The 19,217-nt window shown below is 39.5% G+C and overlaps 2 protein-coding genes across 2 annotated transcripts in view; both read left to right on the top strand.

The window, feature by feature from the left end:
• The window catches only part of LOC134634242 (collagen alpha-1(XVIII) chain-like), a 64,430-nt gene extending 48,268 nt beyond the window's left edge, over positions 1–16,162 (top strand). Inside the window, exons 16-44 of the mRNA XM_063483326.1 lie at positions 1,603–1,656; positions 2,044–2,079; positions 6,144–6,278; positions 6,625–6,684; positions 6,782–6,817; positions 7,018–7,062; positions 7,416–7,478; positions 7,863–7,898; positions 7,991–8,074; positions 8,171–8,236; positions 8,421–8,483; positions 8,597–8,686; positions 8,785–8,820; positions 8,921–8,974; positions 9,285–9,341; positions 9,504–9,563; positions 9,654–9,695; positions 10,375–10,402; positions 10,553–10,621; positions 10,811–10,836; positions 12,015–12,104; positions 12,184–12,337; positions 12,468–12,550; positions 12,661–12,789; positions 13,728–13,775; positions 13,885–13,947; positions 14,052–14,249; positions 14,352–14,467; positions 14,554–16,162. Of these exons, the coding sequence (XP_063339396.1) occupies positions 1,603–1,656; positions 2,044–2,079; positions 6,144–6,278; positions 6,625–6,684; positions 6,782–6,817; positions 7,018–7,062; positions 7,416–7,478; positions 7,863–7,898; positions 7,991–8,074; positions 8,171–8,236; positions 8,421–8,483; positions 8,597–8,686; positions 8,785–8,820; positions 8,921–8,974; positions 9,285–9,341; positions 9,504–9,563; positions 9,654–9,695; positions 10,375–10,402; positions 10,553–10,621; positions 10,811–10,836; positions 12,015–12,104; positions 12,184–12,337; positions 12,468–12,550; positions 12,661–12,789; positions 13,728–13,775; positions 13,885–13,947; positions 14,052–14,249; positions 14,352–14,467; positions 14,554–14,755 (2,223 nt within the window). The 3' untranslated portion in view covers positions 14,756–16,162. The remainder of the gene's footprint in view (positions 1–1,602; positions 1,657–2,043; positions 2,080–6,143; positions 6,279–6,624; positions 6,685–6,781; positions 6,818–7,017; positions 7,063–7,415; positions 7,479–7,862; positions 7,899–7,990; positions 8,075–8,170; positions 8,237–8,420; positions 8,484–8,596; positions 8,687–8,784; positions 8,821–8,920; positions 8,975–9,284; positions 9,342–9,503; positions 9,564–9,653; positions 9,696–10,374; positions 10,403–10,552; positions 10,622–10,810; positions 10,837–12,014; positions 12,105–12,183; positions 12,338–12,467; positions 12,551–12,660; positions 12,790–13,727; positions 13,776–13,884; positions 13,948–14,051; positions 14,250–14,351; positions 14,468–14,553) is intronic.
• On the top strand, positions 15,490–19,000 carry LOC134634114 (apolipoprotein D-like). The gene is made up of 6 exons (XM_063483181.1): positions 15,490–15,559; positions 17,885–17,919; positions 18,002–18,106; positions 18,321–18,442; positions 18,569–18,657; positions 18,759–19,000. The coding sequence occupies exons 1-6, from the start codon at positions 15,490–15,492 to the stop codon at positions 18,998–19,000; spliced, it is 663 nt and encodes a 220-aa protein (XP_063339251.1).
• The last annotated feature ends 217 nt before the right edge of the window (positions 19,001–19,217 follow it).

The following is a 19,217-nucleotide window of genomic DNA, read 5'->3' on the forward strand; positions in this document are numbered from 1 at the left end:
AAAAGACAGTATTTCCCCTAATGCCATTTAAAATGTTCATTTACTGCTTTCCTGCCATTGCTTGATGCACAGAATGGACAAAGATTGTATGTGTCTGCAGTTAAGAGTTAGTGGTTCCATTTTTGAAATACATTACATACACTAATTAAATTATATAGTACATAAACATATCTGCCACCTCATTTTATAATCATGTGAAAAATGAAGTTTTCCCAGGACTATGAAATTCTGTGAAAAATCAAGTACGCCCTTACTACTTTTATAAGGTTTAAGAGGTTAAGCAGCAGCCAGGAGCTGCTAATCAAATGCACTTGATTATCTGATCATCAGAAAGTGTATAAAAGCAGAAGTTGGTAGTTTGTGGGTCTGGTGCAATCAGGTGTGTGTTAATACAAGGTCACAATCTTCCCCACTGTAGATGGTCCAACAATTTCACCACAAGGTCTGACCCAAGCGCCACATTTCAGACTCTACAAGCCTCAGTTAGTATATTAGATGTTAAAGTTTGTGACAGTACAGCTAGAAAAAGGTTGAACAAATGTGGCTTCTTTGGAAGGGTCACCAAGAGAAAACCCATTCTCTCTAAAAAGAACATGGCTGCACGGCTTAGGTTTGTAAAACTGATCAAGAGTTCTGGAACAATTTCTTTTGGACAGACAAGACCAAAGTAGAGAAGTCTGGTCATAAAGCGCAGCAGCACATTTGATGAAACCCAAATGCAGCATATTAGCAGAAACATCTCATACCAACTATTAAGCACAGTGGTGGAGGGGTAATGATTTGGGTTTGTTTTGCAGCCACAGGACCTGGGCACCTTGCAGTCACTGAGTCATGAACTCCTCTGTATACTCAAGTATTTATTGAAAGTATTTCTCCAATGGCTAAAGCTAGGCTGAAATTGTGTTACACAGCAGGACAATGATCCCAAGCATAGCAGCAAATCTACAATATAATTACTGAAAAAGAGAAGGATTAGGTTGTTGCAGTGGCCTGGGCTTAGTCCAGACTTCAACCTGATTGAAATTCTGTAGCCAGAACTCAGAGCCTAAACAAACGTCATTAAATCATGTGATGTACTTTGTTTTTCACGAGACTACATAGAGGCTTGTGAAAATTTTTCATTTTCAAAAGCTTGTATTTGCACCCACACACCAGTAAATGGATCAGGCCTTTCTTTCCATTATCCTCGCAGCTTTTACGGCAGGAGCTAAAGTGATGAACAACAAGCGCTTGAATTTGGTTGCAGCTGTAGCATCTGTTGGGGGAAATGTGTCTTTTTGTTTTTTTAAATTATAGAAGCTCTTACTAACAGTGTGAATGATGTACTCACAGGCATAGAGTATTCACTGCAAAGCTGCTTTGGTTCATGAAAGTTTTATTCACTTCAGACCCCAGAAGCTCAAGAGCTTTAATATGTTCTCATTTCAAACAGCTCGCTTTTATGAGCTCACACCAAGCAGCCCGCTTTTGTCCAAAAATCCGAATAAGAGCCACAATTACGCAAACTATGCCAACTCTGTAATACATGTACATGTTATTCTGGTAAATCCAAACATGCTTGTATTTTCTTGAGGGGAAAAAATAATTTTGTTACACTTGCAGGGAGTCAGTGGAAAAGATGGCAATCCTGGGCCTGCTGGGGAGAAAGGAGACAAGGTAAGGCTAATGATCAACATATCATTGTATTGTCACTATTTAAGACATGGTTTTAAGAAGACAAGACTTTAAAAATCCTCTCACTGGTTTTGGCTCTCATTTGTGTGATTTCCACCCCACAACCCTTTGTTTTAGCCCTCTCTGATTTCCCTAGAGAAGGCCTCTAAGTGCTCTGTTAGCATAAACAATTAGACAAAAACTCTATAACCGCCTAACACAAAGAGCCTCTTAATGAGATGCCCCAATGGACCAATAAAGCCAAAGGGGCTCGAGTGTAAACAAGTCTGTATTGCAATAGCCACTCTGTTTTTGTTTTCATGGAAACCAGAAAGAACAACCTTTCCCCATTAAACACGAGCTAACTCTCTTTCATTATGTTTTTAACAGGGCGAGCCTGGTGTGAGCGGTCAACCAGGACCAAAGGTAAGATTGGGTTTTTTTGGGGGGTTTTTTTGTTATTGTTTTTTTTTAATCCTGTCCTGCTGGCAGGTTTTGCAATCAGACTTGTGATCTGAGTGCATGGTGGTGCCGAACACATTTAGCTTTTGCAAGAACAGCTATACAGAAACTCTATAGGCTCCTCTTGTTCATGTGAATCATTTATCTGCTTATTTATTCATTTATTTTTGTGTTATTTTATATATTAATATTATATATGGATATGACGATGTCTAAGTCAAGACAGGCAAGAGAAAAAAAGTGGTGGTGGTTGGGATGAGGAGTAGAAATGGGATGATAGAAACAAATAGAAATGCACAATGTATCGCCAACTGCTGCATCTGTAAGAACCAAATAACAGAACAAAACAAACATACAGCACGTGAACACAAGAAATTTGATAATACACAGATACATAAATCCACAAATCTTCCTATAGTGTGTGTGTGTGTATGAGTGAGAGAGACAGAGAGAGAGCCAGTGAGTGTGAGAAAGTCTTTGTCACAAATGTATTTCATAATGAGGGTGGGAAGCTGCAACAATACCCACCAGAAGCCCGAAGGCACACAGAGATGGAACCAGGACAAACCCCCAAGACGGCCCAAGACCTGAGGCCACACATCTCTGTGACATTCGCTTGTCCATCCCAGGAGGAGAAGGAGAGAAGCCCCAGATGGGGTGCCCACAGCCAAAGGGTGAGAATCCCAGAGAACCAGAGGTAACGGGCACTTGACCCTGCTAGAGGCTGGCCACCCTGGTACGAGCCGATAGCAGGGTCCCAGGGTTCCAGTGCCCGAGGCGCCCAGGACCACCTGGCAGCGCTACTCCTCCCTGACATGGTGGAAGTCCAGGCCAACCTGTGCCACAAAGGGAGCGGGCTGACAACCTCCACCCAAACACCCTGGGACCAACAAGCACCAGCACTGGCAGAAAACCACTGGCTCAGTAGGCACCCCCATTCCCCAAAATCCGCCATGATGCAGAAGAAGGTTGGCCCGGGGCCAGCAATGTCAATGCCTCGGAACACCACTGAGTCTGGGTCTGAGTCAGCACCCACCACCTCCACCACAAAGAGTGTATTGGAGTGTGCAGATGAAGACTCATCTGGAGATGTGTGACAAAGTGAAGGGGCAAGACTAACTGGTCTGGGTCCAAGACAAGTTGCACCCAGCAATAGTTGTTCTGTCTCCTGGACACTCCACACCCTTTCTCATTACATGATGAAAAACTTTGTGTTTTGTTCTGATAATTATCTGGATTGATTCAAATGGGTAAGAGAGGGTTTACTAGGGATTGGTGAAAATGAGTAGTTTATTTTTGGTAGAATCATCATTTTAATGGTGGTACCTCTTTCCATTAGTAATATAGGCAAACTTCTCAAACGTGTGAGATCGTCCTCTGCTGTTTTTAATAAAGGAAAATGATTCAACCGTACCAGGTCTGAGAGCTTGGCAGAAAAATGTTATACCTAGATATCTAAGGTTACCTGACTGTAGTGGTCAGTGGTGGTGTTTTGAAAATTACAATTTCATGAAAATTCTGAAAATATAGGCGCTAGCAAAGGCCAAGAGTCTTTGTAATACCCTGCTGGAAAACCTTCTGGCCCTGGGGCATTATTGTTTGAGAAATGGTTTAAGTCTTCATGGAATTAATACATTGAAATAGGTGAATCCAGAACCACAATATGTTCGTCATTTAGTTTTGGTAGATTCATTTTGTAAATAAATTTTGCAATTTCAGCGTGGGCAGGATTCTAATTTGATTTTTTGTTCCAATTCTGATACAAGAATTTGTTCCTTCTTTTTCTTATATGAACATTAAGATAATATTTTGCCCTACATTATTACATCTCCTGTTTTCCATAGAACACGTATCAAGACAGACTACACGGAGAACAAAAAAGACACACCACCAAGGAGACATAGATGACACAAAAACTAGAATACAACTCAACTAAATCCTAACTAATAATAACAGCATAAGATGCTGTTTGAACATGTTATCAATAAAACATAAGGAATCAAAAATACAAAATAAACCCAAAACGCTGGGTCACAGACCAAGCCCCGGACAACATGGTGATATTCCTTTCAGATCATTATTATCTAAATATGTTGCCCATTCCTTTTGGAAATAATTAATGAAGTTTTGTTCTTTTTTTTTTTCCTTTTTTTTCTGCCACCTGTCCTGTTTGGTTCTTTTGCCATCAGAATTGTTGTCTAAAGGCCAAGAAAGATGCCCAACGGATTTACTATACCAAGTGGACCATCCCGGCCTTGGTCCATTTGATTGACCTGTGTTTTTATTGTTTATTTTATTTTATTTTCAGTTGTTACATATGGGACAGACATGACTGGGGGAAAGGAAAGGGAGAAAGAAAGAGAGGGAGGGAAAGAAAAACAGCAGGGAAGAGGAATGGAGATAAATGGCAAATCACTATATATATATATATATATATATATATATATATATATCTCAATCACCTGTTGAGAGGGAAAAAAAAGAGAGAAAACAAGCAAAAAAGAGAGCAATATAATAAACAACATCATCGCGATAATCTATGTGTAAATACTAAATATTGACTATTATTGCGCAGCACGTAAGATCGACAGCGCACAGTGCGCTTTGAGGTAGCAGCCAAGAAAGGTGTAGTTTGTGTCTGTGAGCACCTGTGTGTAAACCTGTGAGCATGAGCACACTTGTATTCAAAAGGTTCCTTCATGTAACGATCTGCTAGAGGGTGTGGGGAGCAATAGGCATGAAGCAGGTATGGGGGAGAGCCAGGCTCCAGACATCCAGAGGCCCCCAGAACGCAAGAGTCCAAGGAAGACCAACGGAGGGGCAACCGTGCCACTCTACCGGAAAGAGCTGAGGAGAGCCCCAGATGAGGGATCACCCAGCAGCTGCGGAGCAGAAGCCAGAGAGGGTTGCAGTGATGTGCCCCTAAGCTACACCGGCAGCCAGCTGTGCCAGAGTGGACCGAGCCCCAGGCCCAGAGGCCGAGGGCACTCCACCCCCCAAAGGGGCACGACCGAGCCACAGGCACCAGGCCCTGACAAGCAGCCACCGGGAGTGAGCCTGTGCATACCTGAGCGCCCAGCCCATGAAGTTTCGTTCTTTCAGTAATGATGTATTAAATCTCCAGCTCCTAATTGGTGGCGTGACTCTTTTCTGAATTTGATCATTTGTGATATCGCTCATAATGGAGCTGCTAACTAGAAAGTAGTCTAAGCGAGATTGTGAGTGGTATATTGGTAAAAGGAAGGTGTAATCCTTGAGAGTGATACGAACGCCAAGAATTGTAAAGACCAAATTCACTCTTGTATTATTTAAGAATGATGGACTTCAAATTCCTTTGACTCACTGCTGGATTGAGCCTGTCAATTTCTAGGTTGAAGTCTCCTCCTCCTATGTTGAAGAAGCATGCTGTCAGAATGATCTGAGAAGGAAGAAGGGAAGGAAGGAAAAACTAGCAATACACAGATACTATAAATCTGCCTTCTGAATCTGTAATAGTGTTGCTAACAGTGAAGTTTTTTTTTGCTTATTTATATGGCTACGCTTCTTTGTTTTGAATTGTAACAGGCTGAGAACATGGGAGGGAACTGTGGAGAAGTGAGTTAGAGTTAGTAGAAAGACGATGTCTGCCTGTGTCATTTAATCGGTGCTGAAGTCGATTGAAATGTGTTTTTTAATCTTTTTTTAAATTATTTTTAAAACTGTCAAAGAATAAATTAGTAGAGAGTCAATAATAGAAATGTGTGCAATTTGTGTTCTGTTTTTTTTATTTCGTCTCACAATACTACAGCATAGTTCTGCTCACACTTACCTCCCGCCAAAGGTTAAGATCTGCTTATTTTGCTATTCATTATATTTGATACATTGACAAACCACCATTATCGATATATGAAATCATAATTCTGCTCACTTCTTATGCTTGCATTGAGGGAAATGGTTTCTTGTGCTATGTTAAAGCAACTCCTTACCTGCTAAAATATTTTTTACTTTTAAAAGTAAAAAAAAAAAAAAAAACATTTTGTCTCTTTCAGGGAGATCAGGGCCCACCAGGATTCCCAGGTCTACCAGGAGCAGATGGTCCAGAAGGACATCCTGGTCCTAGGGGTCTGCCTGGTCCTCCTGGCCCCCCAGGGCCTCCAGGAAGAAACTTCATCCCAGACTTTGAGGTATAGTGTGTTTCACTACTAAATGTATGGGGATAATATATCTAATGTTTTGTCGTTTTTATCATTAGAAAATCATAAAGAATAATATGCAACTTTAGCTGATATGAGTAGTGATTTGTTTGTAGAACTAGAGCATGATGACAAAGAATGTATAATAACTATGCAATGTTTAACCCAGTCTCCCTGTCAACACAGAAACAGTGCAAATGAATTGTCTGTGAATGTTGCAGCATGTGTGTGTGTTATAACAAAAGTTTTGATCATTAACTGTGCATAAATTTGATGTGAGCCCTTGTTTCCAAAAAACATGTTGGCTCATTGCTAGATGCCTTTGCACTTTTTTTAGGACCTGGAAGGATCGGGGCTAGAAACTGCTTCAGCAGCGACATTACCCAGAGGTCCACAGGTACAAATGTGGCACAATTTTAGTGTCTTATAATTTTTGCATTTCACGAACGGCTGCTGTTATTACCCGAGGTTTGATTTTGGTTTGATTTTCACAGGGACCTCCAGGACTCCCAGGACTTCCAGGACCCAAGGTAAAATATTTTTGTGTGTGTCTATGTGAATGGCTCTCCCTGAAAAATGTTCTCAGGTGAAGTTGGATGGGTGAACATTTAAAGTCTAAGGCCTTGGATGGCATTCAGTGATGTATACAATAAATTGCCGTTTTTGCTAAATGCAATTTGTTTTTTTAAATCTAGATTTCTTTATTTTGTCCCCTTCATCCTTTTCATAGGGTAAAGATGGTTTTGTTGGTGTTCCAGGAAAGCCAGGACAAAAGGTTAGTCTGCTGAAGATATCAAATCAGACAAGCTTCTTGAAAGTCTGCTTGCTTTAGGTCCATAAATGACCATTAAGTAAAAGGCCTTGTGGTGAGAGGAGATGTCGGCTTTAGGCTCCATGGTGCTCTAGAAAGTAAAGATTCTGTCATCTTACAGGTTCACAGCCAGCTTTGTTGTGCTTCTCACTGGGTTCCACTTGAATGCTGTGTCCCTAAAGATTGGAACATTATAATCAATATCATTGATTTGGTTATTTATCAGTTTTTCAGAAAGAATTCCTCAGTTTTAAGACAGAAATCAAGTCACCTTTTTACATCATAATGATGCTTATTTTTCTTCATTCCTTCTGCAGGGAGAGCAGGGTGTTCACGGGGACCCAGGCATTCCTGGTACAGATGGACTGACTGGGGCAGAGGTCAGTGATCTAAATAATTCTGACACATTTTAACAAGCAGTGTGCCCTTTTTTTAAAGACTGATGCTTAAATAAATGATGTTCAGTCAAGCTGTAAATTATTTCAGTCTGCACTAGTTTGCATGCATCAGTGACAACAAATGTAACTCAAAAACAGCATAAAAAGCCGTAGCTTGGGTGGGGTTGGGTTGCAAAGTAGATTGCAGATGCAGCAGCAACTGGAGAGTAAGGTTAACCAACTTACAAAATGCAACAATTATATATATGTGTTTTGTTTATGTTTTTTTAATGATTTTACCCATACTATATTTTTACTAGTCGGAGAGAACAGACATATTTAAGTGGCACTAAGAACTACAGCTAATGTTTAATCCTGTGTCTGTAGGGACCAAAGGGGGACAAAGGTGACCAAGGACAAAAGGTGAAACCATCAACGAGTTGCTAGACAGATACTGCATACATGCACTGCTGTGTGCTAAAAGGTAAAAATGTCAACTAATTTTTTTTTTCCAGGGAGAGCCAGGACAGGATGGGCGTAGTTTGCCTGGGCCCCCAGGACCACCTGGACCACCAGGAACCATCATCAACCTTCAGGATGTAAGTAGTGATACTTTTGGTGACTCTACTATTTAAACATGATGGTGTTTAGTGAGTCTCCGTCTTACTGTTAAAACTCCTTTTCTCTGTCTTCAGCTCTTATTGAACGACACAGATGGTGCCTTTAACTTCTCAGGGATTTTTGAAGCTCAGGGACCCGCTGTGAGTACCTGACCAAAATTCATTGAGTGTAGACCAAATGCATTATTTCTAATAGCTACCAGAGGGCGACTCTTCTGGTTACAAAAATACTACTGGAAAACCATCCCACCGCTGTCGCTCTTTGACTTATTTCATTATATAGACTATCAATTATTCAATTGTGAAATCTCATTATTATTTGCAGGGACCAAAGGGTCCAAAGGGTGACATGGGGTTGCCAGGTTTGCAAGGACCTTCTGGACTTAAAGTAAGTGGGATGTACATACAACATGATTTGTTTTCTGTATGGACACTATAATGAAAACTATCAGGAAGTTGCTTTTTTTTTTTTTTTTTAAATGTACTTGTGTGTACACACAGGGTGAAAAGGGTGAGCCAGGATTTGTCATCTCAGCAGATGGATCCATGATGTCAGGCCTGCCTGGGCCAGTGGGACCCAAAGGATTCAAGGTTATATTTCACTTTCTAGACCTAACTCCCTGGTATAAGTTTTCTGTGTATGTGTATGAAGAGTGCAGGATGGTACATAAATATAGCTTTGTTTGCAGGGAGATAACGGTGTACCAGGGCCCCCTGGAATTCAAGTAAGTGATTGCAGAAAACCAAAGTAAATGCTAATGAATGCTGCTTTTATTTCCACTGATACAGATCATCAGGTTCATCACTTTTTCTAATTCCCAACAGGGGCCCATAGGACCACCAGGACACAGGGGAGAATTTGGGCTCCCTGGAAGACCAGTAAGCACCATGGACTCTCCAAACACTGTCTAATTAAGAGTAGATTAACATATTTCTGTGCATTGATTCAAAAATTAGAAGATTAAGATGAACTAAAACAGTGCATATTTGACATGATTAGCTTTCTCCAAACTAATTTTCTCAGTTCATGTGTTGAAACTCCTGTTTGATTTGGTTTTATGTTAAATTTGATCACACACTGACTCGTTCAGCAAACTATCCAATCTCCCAAATTTCCCTGCGGGAATTGTTGGACTTTCTTTTCTAAAAACTTAAATGCTTTTTGGATAATGACTCTCCGTGTCTGTAGGGTCGCCCAGGCCTCATGGGACCTAAAGGAGAGAAAGGGGACTCTCGAGGCCTGCCAGTGAGTCACGCTTTACGGTTTCTATGTATTAATATAGTGCAGCTGGTTTTGATCATAATCTTCACATGAAGCCTAGGTTGCTTCGATTTAGTTGTGCCAGTTTGGCAAAGAGTTTCATTTCAGTTTTTTCAGTTTTGTCTTTACTTCTTTTACTCTTCTTAGGGACCTCCCGGCCCTCCCGGACCACCGGGGCGCCCAGGAATATTCAACTGCCCCAAAGGAGTAAACACTTTAAATTTTTACACAGTTTTTGTCAATTGTCACCTTAAATTATATGTTTTATTTGCTCACTGTTTCCTTTTCTTCCTAAAGACAGTGTTCCCTATACCCCCCAGACCACACTGCAAAATGCCCGTAGGTTTCTGACCGTACAGCTGCACTGTATACTAATAAAGCATAATAAATCGACAGCTTTAAGTACAGCCTGTGTTAGAGAGCTTTATGTAAAATCCCACTGGTAAAATTATATTTGTATTGTGTAATATTGATTTTGCACAAAGTCTGTCTGCTTATCTGATGTGCATACTTGATTTTTCTCTGACACAGGCTGCATAAAAGTCAGCATGTAGATTAATTATCCACTGGACTTTAGAGTGTATGCTGAGCCGACTCTGAAGTGCATCTTGATCAAACCTCATGTGCACAAAAGTACAGCACTGTTTTTGTTGTCTACCACGCCATTTTTTTTCTCTCTTCCCATCTCTTTCACACCGTCCTCTGCTTTTCCTTCTGTGTACCGATAACACGCATGTTTTTCATTGTAACACCTTTTATCACTCAGAACATTTTAACAGCTGCTCCAAAATATTCCTGCATGATGCATTTCAAGTCTGTAAAGATGAAGGCTAAGTGCAGGAAACAAAAGGAGGTAGTTATAAAGTCGCACCTGTAGAAAATCTGCATGTGTTTGCAGTTGCTGATCAAGCGTAGTGTTAACGTGCAAAACGGATGTATCAGTACCATAATGTACTGTAAACTGACAAGGAATTGTGTCACTGCATGTTGTTAATCTGCATTTTTTCTGTTATTTCAGCTTAATTCAAATGGAACCATTGCAGCTGGTAGGTTTGGTCACCTTATCTGTTTCCCGTAAATTAAAAACCAACTAATTACAGAAATGGTTTGCCAGAGACTGCCTTTACACTCAAAATACTTTTAATAAACATACCCAAAGTTGCAGAGTATTTACAGTATATTTTGTTGTCTCAAAGGTAACTGTCAGACAGGAATAAAAGGGGAGAAGGGAGAGAGGGGACTTCCAGGGATACCAGCTCCACCAAGTGAGTTAAAAATGTCTTCCTTAGTATTAAAATAAAAACACTAAATATAATAAGAATTATCAGAGAGAAAAATCAATCTTAATATAAAGGAGTTTTAAAGGGCCAATTTATGTAGTTTTTTCCTGCTTTAACCTGCTGTGATTCAAGAATTAAAGTGTTGTTTGTTTGGTGTTTTTGTTTCTCCTCTAGTGTCATATAATCAAAGAGGAGGCTGGGTAAGTTTTATAAGGGAAAAACAAAGGTTGCTCTTTTCTCTTTTTTTGTTATGGAATATGTGCTTGAACTTTAACCACAAATTGTATGTGAAAGGTGAATATAGCCATTTGTTTTGTGGATTTGTGATCAGGTTGTAAGAATATGTCTAAAATATTCTGAAAGCTAAGTAGGGTGAAGACATAAAAGAAAATATTAGTGATAAACCAGTTGGAGACAGTTTAGCTGGAAATATATAGGCAGATACTTTATAGCACCTTCGCTCAAATATTCTAAGGAAAAGCAGAGTTTATACTGGATGACAAAAAACAAAAAAGAAAGAAAAAATCCCACAAATCATTATCATGGATTTTCAAAATTTTTTTAACTACTGGATAAAAAGATGGCTTGAAAGTATTTTTAACAATTAAACTCTGCCTCAGTTTTTAAATCTTATGCTTTGGTAAAATGCATACAAGGCTTAAAGACCCCATGACACATGTAGCTTACTGCTTGTTACCAGTGGAAAAAAGTTTCAATGATTTGAGACTTATGTCATGTAAAGAAAGAGAGTGGAGTGCCAAATTATTAGTTAATTTTAGCAAACTTTATTAACAACGTTCAACCACATGTTCTGACTGGATGACGGCAAAGGCAGCTGCTAATAAGTACTTAGTAACATTCAAATAAAATACTAGAATTTCACTCACTTGAATTGGACCACAAACTTGTTGGACAGGTTGTTAATATAATTCAGCAGGCCTTTTAAATCATTTTAAATACTCATATAAAAAATACTCCAAAACATACCAACAGGAGTTCTGGCATTTGAAATTGGTGAGATGAAGCCTAGCAGGGAGCTGGTGGCTACAGCCATGTTTGTCAACTTCTGCCTGTCAGTGAAGCCAACCACACACCAGATAGAATTAAACTTTAATAGAAATTTAACAAGTTGTGAAAACGGTTTCAGTCCATGTAGAGTTGTTGGGGAAAGTTGGCTGCGTAAACTGCAACCATGTTTTGTACCAGACTTTATTTCTGTTTTAAAGTTTGGTCTTTTTACATGGGAGTCTTTATGGATTGACTTACTTTTCGAAGTCTTTAAGTAGACATTTAAAGGACTGTAGTTTTTGGCACTTAATCATTTTTCAGTCAGCAGTTGGTTACTGTGTGATGGTTTTGCCTGTGTATGCACTAATAGGTGATAAATGGTGACCAGGGAATCAAAGGGGAAAAGGGAGAGGCGGGGTTCCCAGGGATTTCAGGTATCCCTGGAAGACCAGGACCAGTGGTAAGTTTTATGCATCATGGTATATTTTTGAAAGAATAAACCTTAAAGTGTTAGTAATTCTGTCCTTTATATATTTTAGGGGCCCAAAGGAGAATCAGTGGTCGGCCCCCCTGGTCCCCCTGGGCCGCCAGGCCCTCCTGGTATACCAGGCTATGGCAAGCCTGGTCTTGTTGGACCTCCTGGGCCACCAGGACCTCCAGGGCCCTCTGGGTCATCCTTGAGATATGGTTCAGGTAAAACTCATTAAACTGCAAATATAAGAAATATAATCGTCTGAAGGATGTGTAGTTACTGTAATCAATGAAATAAAAGAATCACTTACAATATTCTACATAGAAGATACTGAGATCTTTGTTATTGCAGGTCTGACCATTGCTGGCCCCCCAGGCCCTCCTGGACCTCCTGGACCACCTGGACCTGCTAGTCCTTCAAGTAACACAGCATCTGTAAGTCAGTTTATTTGTAGCTGAGCTATATATTAATATAACACCAGACCCGTGATTCTCCTAACTGATTTTTTCTGCACATTTTGTGCTTTTCCACATTTGCTTCTTAGCTGAAAACATTTTCGACTCGTGAGAGTATGATGCAGCAAACAGTGAAAGATGCAGAGGGCACTCTGGCATTTGTTACAACGACAGGAAGTCTCTTCCTTAAAGTTTCCCAGGGATGGAAAGAGATCCAGGTACTAATTTACAATGGTGCTTTATCAGTTTGGTAAAACCGTTTTACAGAAATACTTTCATGTTCATATTAATTCACTGGTCACAGAACAAACTGCTCTCCATCATGATCATGAATAACACATCTCACCTGCTCAACTTCACCCTAATGAGGCGGCAGAGCTCATTCTCACTCATACTGATTTAACCCTTCTCCCATAACGCTTCAGGAAATCCTTTCTACCTTTCTATGTGAAACTGTACAGTAACTCTTCTTTCTGTGACAGGTGAACACACCTGTCAGACATAAACTTCCACACACATATTTCTGTATTATACCCTCTTGCAGCAGTTTCTTGGATTTCTAGTGTACATATTATTAATTCAGTTCACACTACTCTCTTGCACAATATCAGTCTTACTTTTTACTCTTCTTTAACTTAACCTATTTTTATTTTTCATTTTCTTTGGGGGTTTTTTTTTTATCAACGTTGTATATGTGAACTTTTTGGTTAAACTTTTTTTCTCAAGCTATAAGATTCTCACTCTGCACCTGTGCCACTTTAACTACACTGTTTATTTTTTTTTAGATTTCTTTGTCCTGCTGCTGTAAGACAATAATTACCTTTGTAGGATCAATAACATCTTTCTCCCTCTCTCTCTAAATAGCTAAGGTCAATGCACTGGAACATGTGATTTAACTGCAGAAAGTTCAGAATAAGAGGCACTTGATCCTTTTAGTCTGATATTTGGACTTTTATAGATGCTGGAAACAGTTTTTTGAGGTCCAAGTTTTTTTTCCCATTAAACTAATAAATGATTAATGAGCTGCAAACAGGAAAAAAACAGAAAATATTACTGAATCAAATCATTATTATTGATTTAAGGGCAACGTGAACTCAAATACATCAACTTTTGGTATATATTTTCCTAACTTTATACTTCTGTTGTGTTCACACAGCTTGGCAGCCTGATCTACCTCTCCAATAACATTATCCCACAAGATGAGGTACTTATTGCATAACCTGTCAATATAAAAAAATGCCTTTGTGGAATTTGGTGTTAGAGTATTCATCTCTTTCTATCTCTCTAACATTTATTTTCAATGATTCATTTAGCCTCGAGCCTCACATCATGTAAGAGGAGACACCATGCAAAGAATACACTCTGTTAAAGGCAGGGTGAGTGCTTGATTATCATCGAAGCCCTTGTGAAGAGATTTGTTTTTAGTTGTCTCTTGAACAACCTCGGATTAACACTGATCTGTTCCGTCTTCTCCCTGAAGCTCAACCTGGTGGCATTGAACCAGCCTCACTCAGGGGACATGATGGGGCTTGACATGGCTGACCGGATGTGCTTTGAGCAGGCCAAGGCGATGGGTTTGGCTCCCAACTACCGTGCCTTCATTTCATCCCACAGACAAGACCTGGTTCACGTTGTCTATCCAGGTTTCCGGCAGACTCTGCCAGTTACCAACCTCAGAGTGAGTGCTGCTTTTTACTTGTAAACAACCACTAGCATCAAAATTTCAACATGTCCGAAACATATATTTTTAAAATGTATCGAACCCGCTGTCTCACCACAGGGAGACATGATGTTTAGGAATTGGCGCTCAATTTTCACCGGCAATGGGGGGCCGATCAATACTAGGATACCCATCTACTCCTTTGATGGCCGGGATGTCTTAGCTGACCCCTTCTGGTTTGTACACTTCATTTACTGAATTTGTTTCTTGGAGTCTGGTCATCTGTCTACAGCAGTGATATTTTCTGTTCTCTTTCTATTAGGCCTCAGAAGAGTGTTTGGCACGGCTCTACCAGTCAGGGGCTCCGCGCAACAGACAAGCACTGCGAGACATGGCGAGCAGACCATGTATCCGTCATGGGCCAGTCATCAAGCCTGACCTCAGGTCTGCTCCTGGGTCAAGAGACTCGAAGCTGTTCCAACGAGTACATTGTCCTGTGCATTGAGACCCACAAAAACCCGTAAACCGCCCTGTCCCTGAATACCACTCTTGAGAGGAAACCCATCCGAGCCTCCACTGAAGTTAAAACCTCTGGGAAAAGATCTGAGCACCCCTCTTAGAAAAAGGATGTCGCTTTCAGCACATCTTTGGTGCTACGTGTAGCATTTTGTTCTTTTTTTTTTCGACTCCACTTTCACACTTACAACATGAATGTTACTAATTCTGACACCTTTCCCTCTACTGGCATCACACAAAGGGTTTGAGGCAGTAACAAACTGCTGACATCAGCAAGGTATCTCCTGGGAAGGTAAGCTAATATTAGGTTGTTGCTACACTCTGGAGTTGAAACCAGTTTGTGAACTGCTTAGCAAAGAAATGAATAGAAACGACCCTTTGTCTTGTAAAGCAGTCCAAAAGATTTCCAGCTTGGCATATACAATACAGTAAAACCCAGGACAGATGCTAACATGGGCTGCTAATCTTTTTAGTGTCCTTCGTACTTAATAGTCTAACATCTCAAATGCAATGTGCTAAGGATTTAGTCATGTTAAAAAATGATACACGCAGCACCCAGAGTTTTTTTTTTTTTCAAGAAAGGTGGGCTCATTTGCAACAAGACACATCTGTGTTATATTATGCAAACCATACATAAAGTAACACTCATGGGTTTTCCCCTCAGTTGTGCAGGCATGTTGAGGATGAGAGAGGTCCTTTTTTTTTTGGTAGTTCTTCAGGAGACTGGAAGTAAAGACTGAGGATGGCTGCAGGAACCTGCACCTGCCCTGAAGCGTGGCAGTCCAAAGACTTTTCCAATGGAAGTGTAAAAGGCAACTTACATATTTTTTTCTATGTTTACAGGTTGTCTTGAAAGGGTTTTAAACCAATTCAGGAAAAAAAAAGTTCTATTAAGACCAGAACTCTCCACAACCAACACGTCCCTCGGACAACCAGTGTTGCCACCAAAGTAACTTTTGATGCACTGTACTTCATTTTTGATATTTTCTAGTTCAACATTTTCATTCTTTAAAACGTGTTTGTCTTGTAGCTTTTTTTCATCTTATCAGCTCTTTCTCTTAAGGGTATTTAATTTAAATTCAATGATTTATTTATACTGTCACAGCACATAACAAGAAATCAGATGGTTAAATTTAAGAATGTAATTTATCATGTGTTGTTTGTCAAATGACTGTTTCTTCTAAGTTTTTGCCTGTTTTCTTTCTTTTTTTATTTTCATATGTTGTCTTTTCATTGTTTTAAAGAAGTTTGGAGAATTCGGGAGAACATTAGCGACATCAAAAATAATTTCCATCCAGTGTAAAAGTGCCATTAAAACAAATCATTCAGTTTTATGTTGGAAAGAAACCCTAGAAACTGTCTAAGGTCAAAAGTGAAAGCATGTGTTTTGTATAGATATTGGTGCTTTATGTTGAATAAAGACTTTTCATAACTTGTGTTTCTTTCATTTTTATTTTAGAAAAAAATAATAATCCTGTGGTTATTTAATCTGCTTTGTTTTGATTTTATAGCACAAAGGCTTTGTGCATTGGTTCAGTTGTATCACTGCTGTCAACCTGCCAATTAAGAAAGATGTGTTGTTTGCTAATTCAAGTCAGTGCATGATGCTGTTAATATTAGAGCGTGACCAATATAGGATTTTTTTTAGACCATTTCTGATATTTGATTTTAGAAATCAGATATATTGAATTTATATTTTTAAGACACATGAAAGATAAGCAAATTTGAAAATTGTTATGTGTAGTTATGTATTTATTGTTTATGGTGTGTCCAGCTTCACTTGGATCTGTTGGATGAGGTGCTTGTGACGTTGCAAATGCTCTGTTTTACTTTGCTGAGTGCCTTGTGGTGGATAAACCATGCATCCTCAACAATCATAATATGACTGAAGGGTGTTTCTCTCATCTCTTCTCAACTTTCTTGCCTTTTTAATTTCCGTTTATTTATTTGATTTGTTATAGATGTTAACCGTCATATGTTGACAAATAGCTAGCGTCAATTCTAATATATTAACCTTCCTGATGTAAATCGCGCTTTATTATTGGCCATCTGGAAATATCATAACATGTATTTTAGTCATAAGAAATTGAAGTTTCCAGTCCTTTTCAAGGTAATATTTTAAAGTTGTCAACTCACACTTACTCCATTCTGAGAATGTTCACTGGGGAAAACCTTTAGTTAGCAAGACAAAGGGTTATAAGTATAATGACCCCTGCCTGCTGCCTATCGCTGAGGGGAACTCAAGATGGAACAGAGTTCAGCCCCTGTCTATGGCACTGGTTCCAAAGTTCTCAGAAATGCATTGATATTAGCCTGACTATATCTAGGTAATCTCTGAGGATCTCTGTTCTGATCAGTTTGGAAACTGTGGTGGAGAGCAGGTGACTAGAAGTGCTATCCATCATGAGGTTTCCTACTAGCCTTTCCACCACCTACTGGATGGAACATGGGGCACCTTCCAGGGCAGACTGATTCACTTATTTTGCCACAGGGACAGATTTTAAAGGTCTTTTTTACAGCACCTTGCAGTTTGTGGTGCAATAACATAGGGATTTCTCAACTTGGCTGGTGGTATAAATAAAGTATGTAGTATCTTATACTAAACACAGATATTGAATCAGTTATGTACAGCAGCAGTTCAGGCACATAAACAAACAGTAGACCATAGAAAGGAACAAAGAGTAGGAAAACAGATGACGCACAGAGGAAAAGAGGAAGAGGTGCTTCTGCACCCGTGACATTGTGCATGACTTTCAAAATCAAGCTTTCATGCACTTCACTTTTTAACACAGCTAATTTGAAGTCATGATGGATGTTTTGCTTCTTGTATGATTATTGAATAAAATAATCTTGTGTTTAGAAGAAATGTTAATTGGCTGCAGCCCTACCACTCCATACCTTCAGCAGTGATAGTTATGCTATGAAGTACCTTTGCTGCACTGAATGTCATTCTGAGTTAGTGTTGCACTGGAGGTTAAAGGCTTTGCAAACACAGTCTAAATATGGTTCTTCAAACAAAGGTTACAAAGATCTGGCACGGAAAGAAAAGCTAACCAAATAGCCAAACCCCTTTGCCTTCACATAATAGAGCAGTAGTTGTGGGGTAACAGAGTTTGCTCTTATTTTTACTTTGACAGCTTTTGCAAGTTTTTTGGACATGAAGGCATTCAAGGTGCTGTGACACTGTTACACTTTTATTTTTGTGTAAGTTTAGTGTAACTGTGCTTAATCAGTTGCTTTAACTTTATTTAAAGGTTCTGTTTGCACTTCTCCTGACTGCAGCAACAATTGACGGTCAGTCTTTTCATGTTGGCAAGTGCCCCAAGCCATCTGTTCAAGAAGACTTCAACGTTACAAAGGTATAATATTGAATTATTAGTGTTATTAATGACTACACTCTGCTGAACTTTGATTTCTAACCTGAAACTGTGTGCAGTGTGTTCAGCTCTATTAGGCCTCGCTTTATTTTATGTTTTAGGTTAATTGGAGGTAGTTGTTTTACTGAAGGAAAACACTGTTACTGGTGGACTCCGTGTGGTCATAAAATAAGCAGAAAAGTTCTTCTTTCTTTAGTATATGGGTACCTGGTACGAAATTGAGAAGCTTCCAGCTGTGTTTGAAAGAGGAACATGCAACCAAGCTACATACAGTCTTCAGTCCGATGGAACAGTCAAAGTTCACAATGCGGAGCTCCTGTAAGGTTTCAGCTGTTTTTCTGCTTTGCAAAAAATTATTATTTTTGGTCAAAAATGTGCCTATATCTATCTAGGTGAAACTACTACCCTACCCTGTCACCCCATGTGCTCTTGCCTAAATTACAGGTCTGATGGGACGATAAACTCAATTGAGGGAGTTGCCAAAGTTAAAGAACCATCTCAACCTGCTGTTCTAAGTGTCAACTTCTTTAAAGGTACTTTTTTGAACACAGCTTGTATGTTTTACTGTCAAAATAAAATACAAAGTACTTTCCACTGTACTTTTTTTTAATATACAATCTGTATCTATATCCAGGTGTTGCAGATGGTCCCTACTGGGTGCTCTCCACAGATTACCAGTCCTATTCTTTGGTGTACTCTTGTTCTGACTTCTTTGGAGTTTTTAACATTGACTTTGCCTGGATCCTGGCTCGCACTCGTACGCTGACTGAGGATGTCATCAAACAGTTACATGAGAAGCTGACTGCTGCGGGTGTCAATGTAAATCGCCTTGAAGTCTCCAACCAGACTGCTTGTGATGTTATGGTTATGACCTGACCTGACATGACCTCTAAAATTTGAACTAAAAAACTACAAAGTGCTGATTACCTGTTTGAGCTATGATATAAATGTGTTGTGCAACACTGATAAAATTACAGAATATGATAAATAAAATGTAAACACTTAATAGAAGCTAAGCTACTCTTCGGTGCATGACTTTTTTTTGCATTCTGGCGAAGTTTATTCACTTTTTTTGCACCTTTTCAGTATTAGC

The sequence above is a fragment of the Pelmatolapia mariae genome, linkage group LG9 (assembly GCF_036321145.2).
Source record: "Pelmatolapia mariae isolate MD_Pm_ZW linkage group LG9, Pm_UMD_F_2, whole genome shotgun sequence".
Lineage (NCBI taxonomy): Eukaryota > Metazoa > Chordata > Actinopteri > Cichliformes > Cichlidae > Pelmatolapia > Pelmatolapia mariae.

Bases quoted from the DNA above. Each gene is read 5' to 3' on its own strand.
- LOC134634114 (XM_063483181.1), top strand. From the start codon at position 15,490: ATGGCTGCAGGAACCTGCACCTGCCCTGAAGCGTGGCAGTCCAAAGAC. The intron at 17,920-18,001 runs GTGCTGTGACAC...CTTTATTTAAAG, and splicing joins TGGACATGAAGGCATTCAAG to GTTCTGTTTGCACTTCTCCT. The intron at 18,658-18,758 runs GTACTTTTTTGA...ATCTATATCCAG, and splicing joins AAGTGTCAACTTCTTTAAAG to GTGTTGCAGATGGTCCCTAC.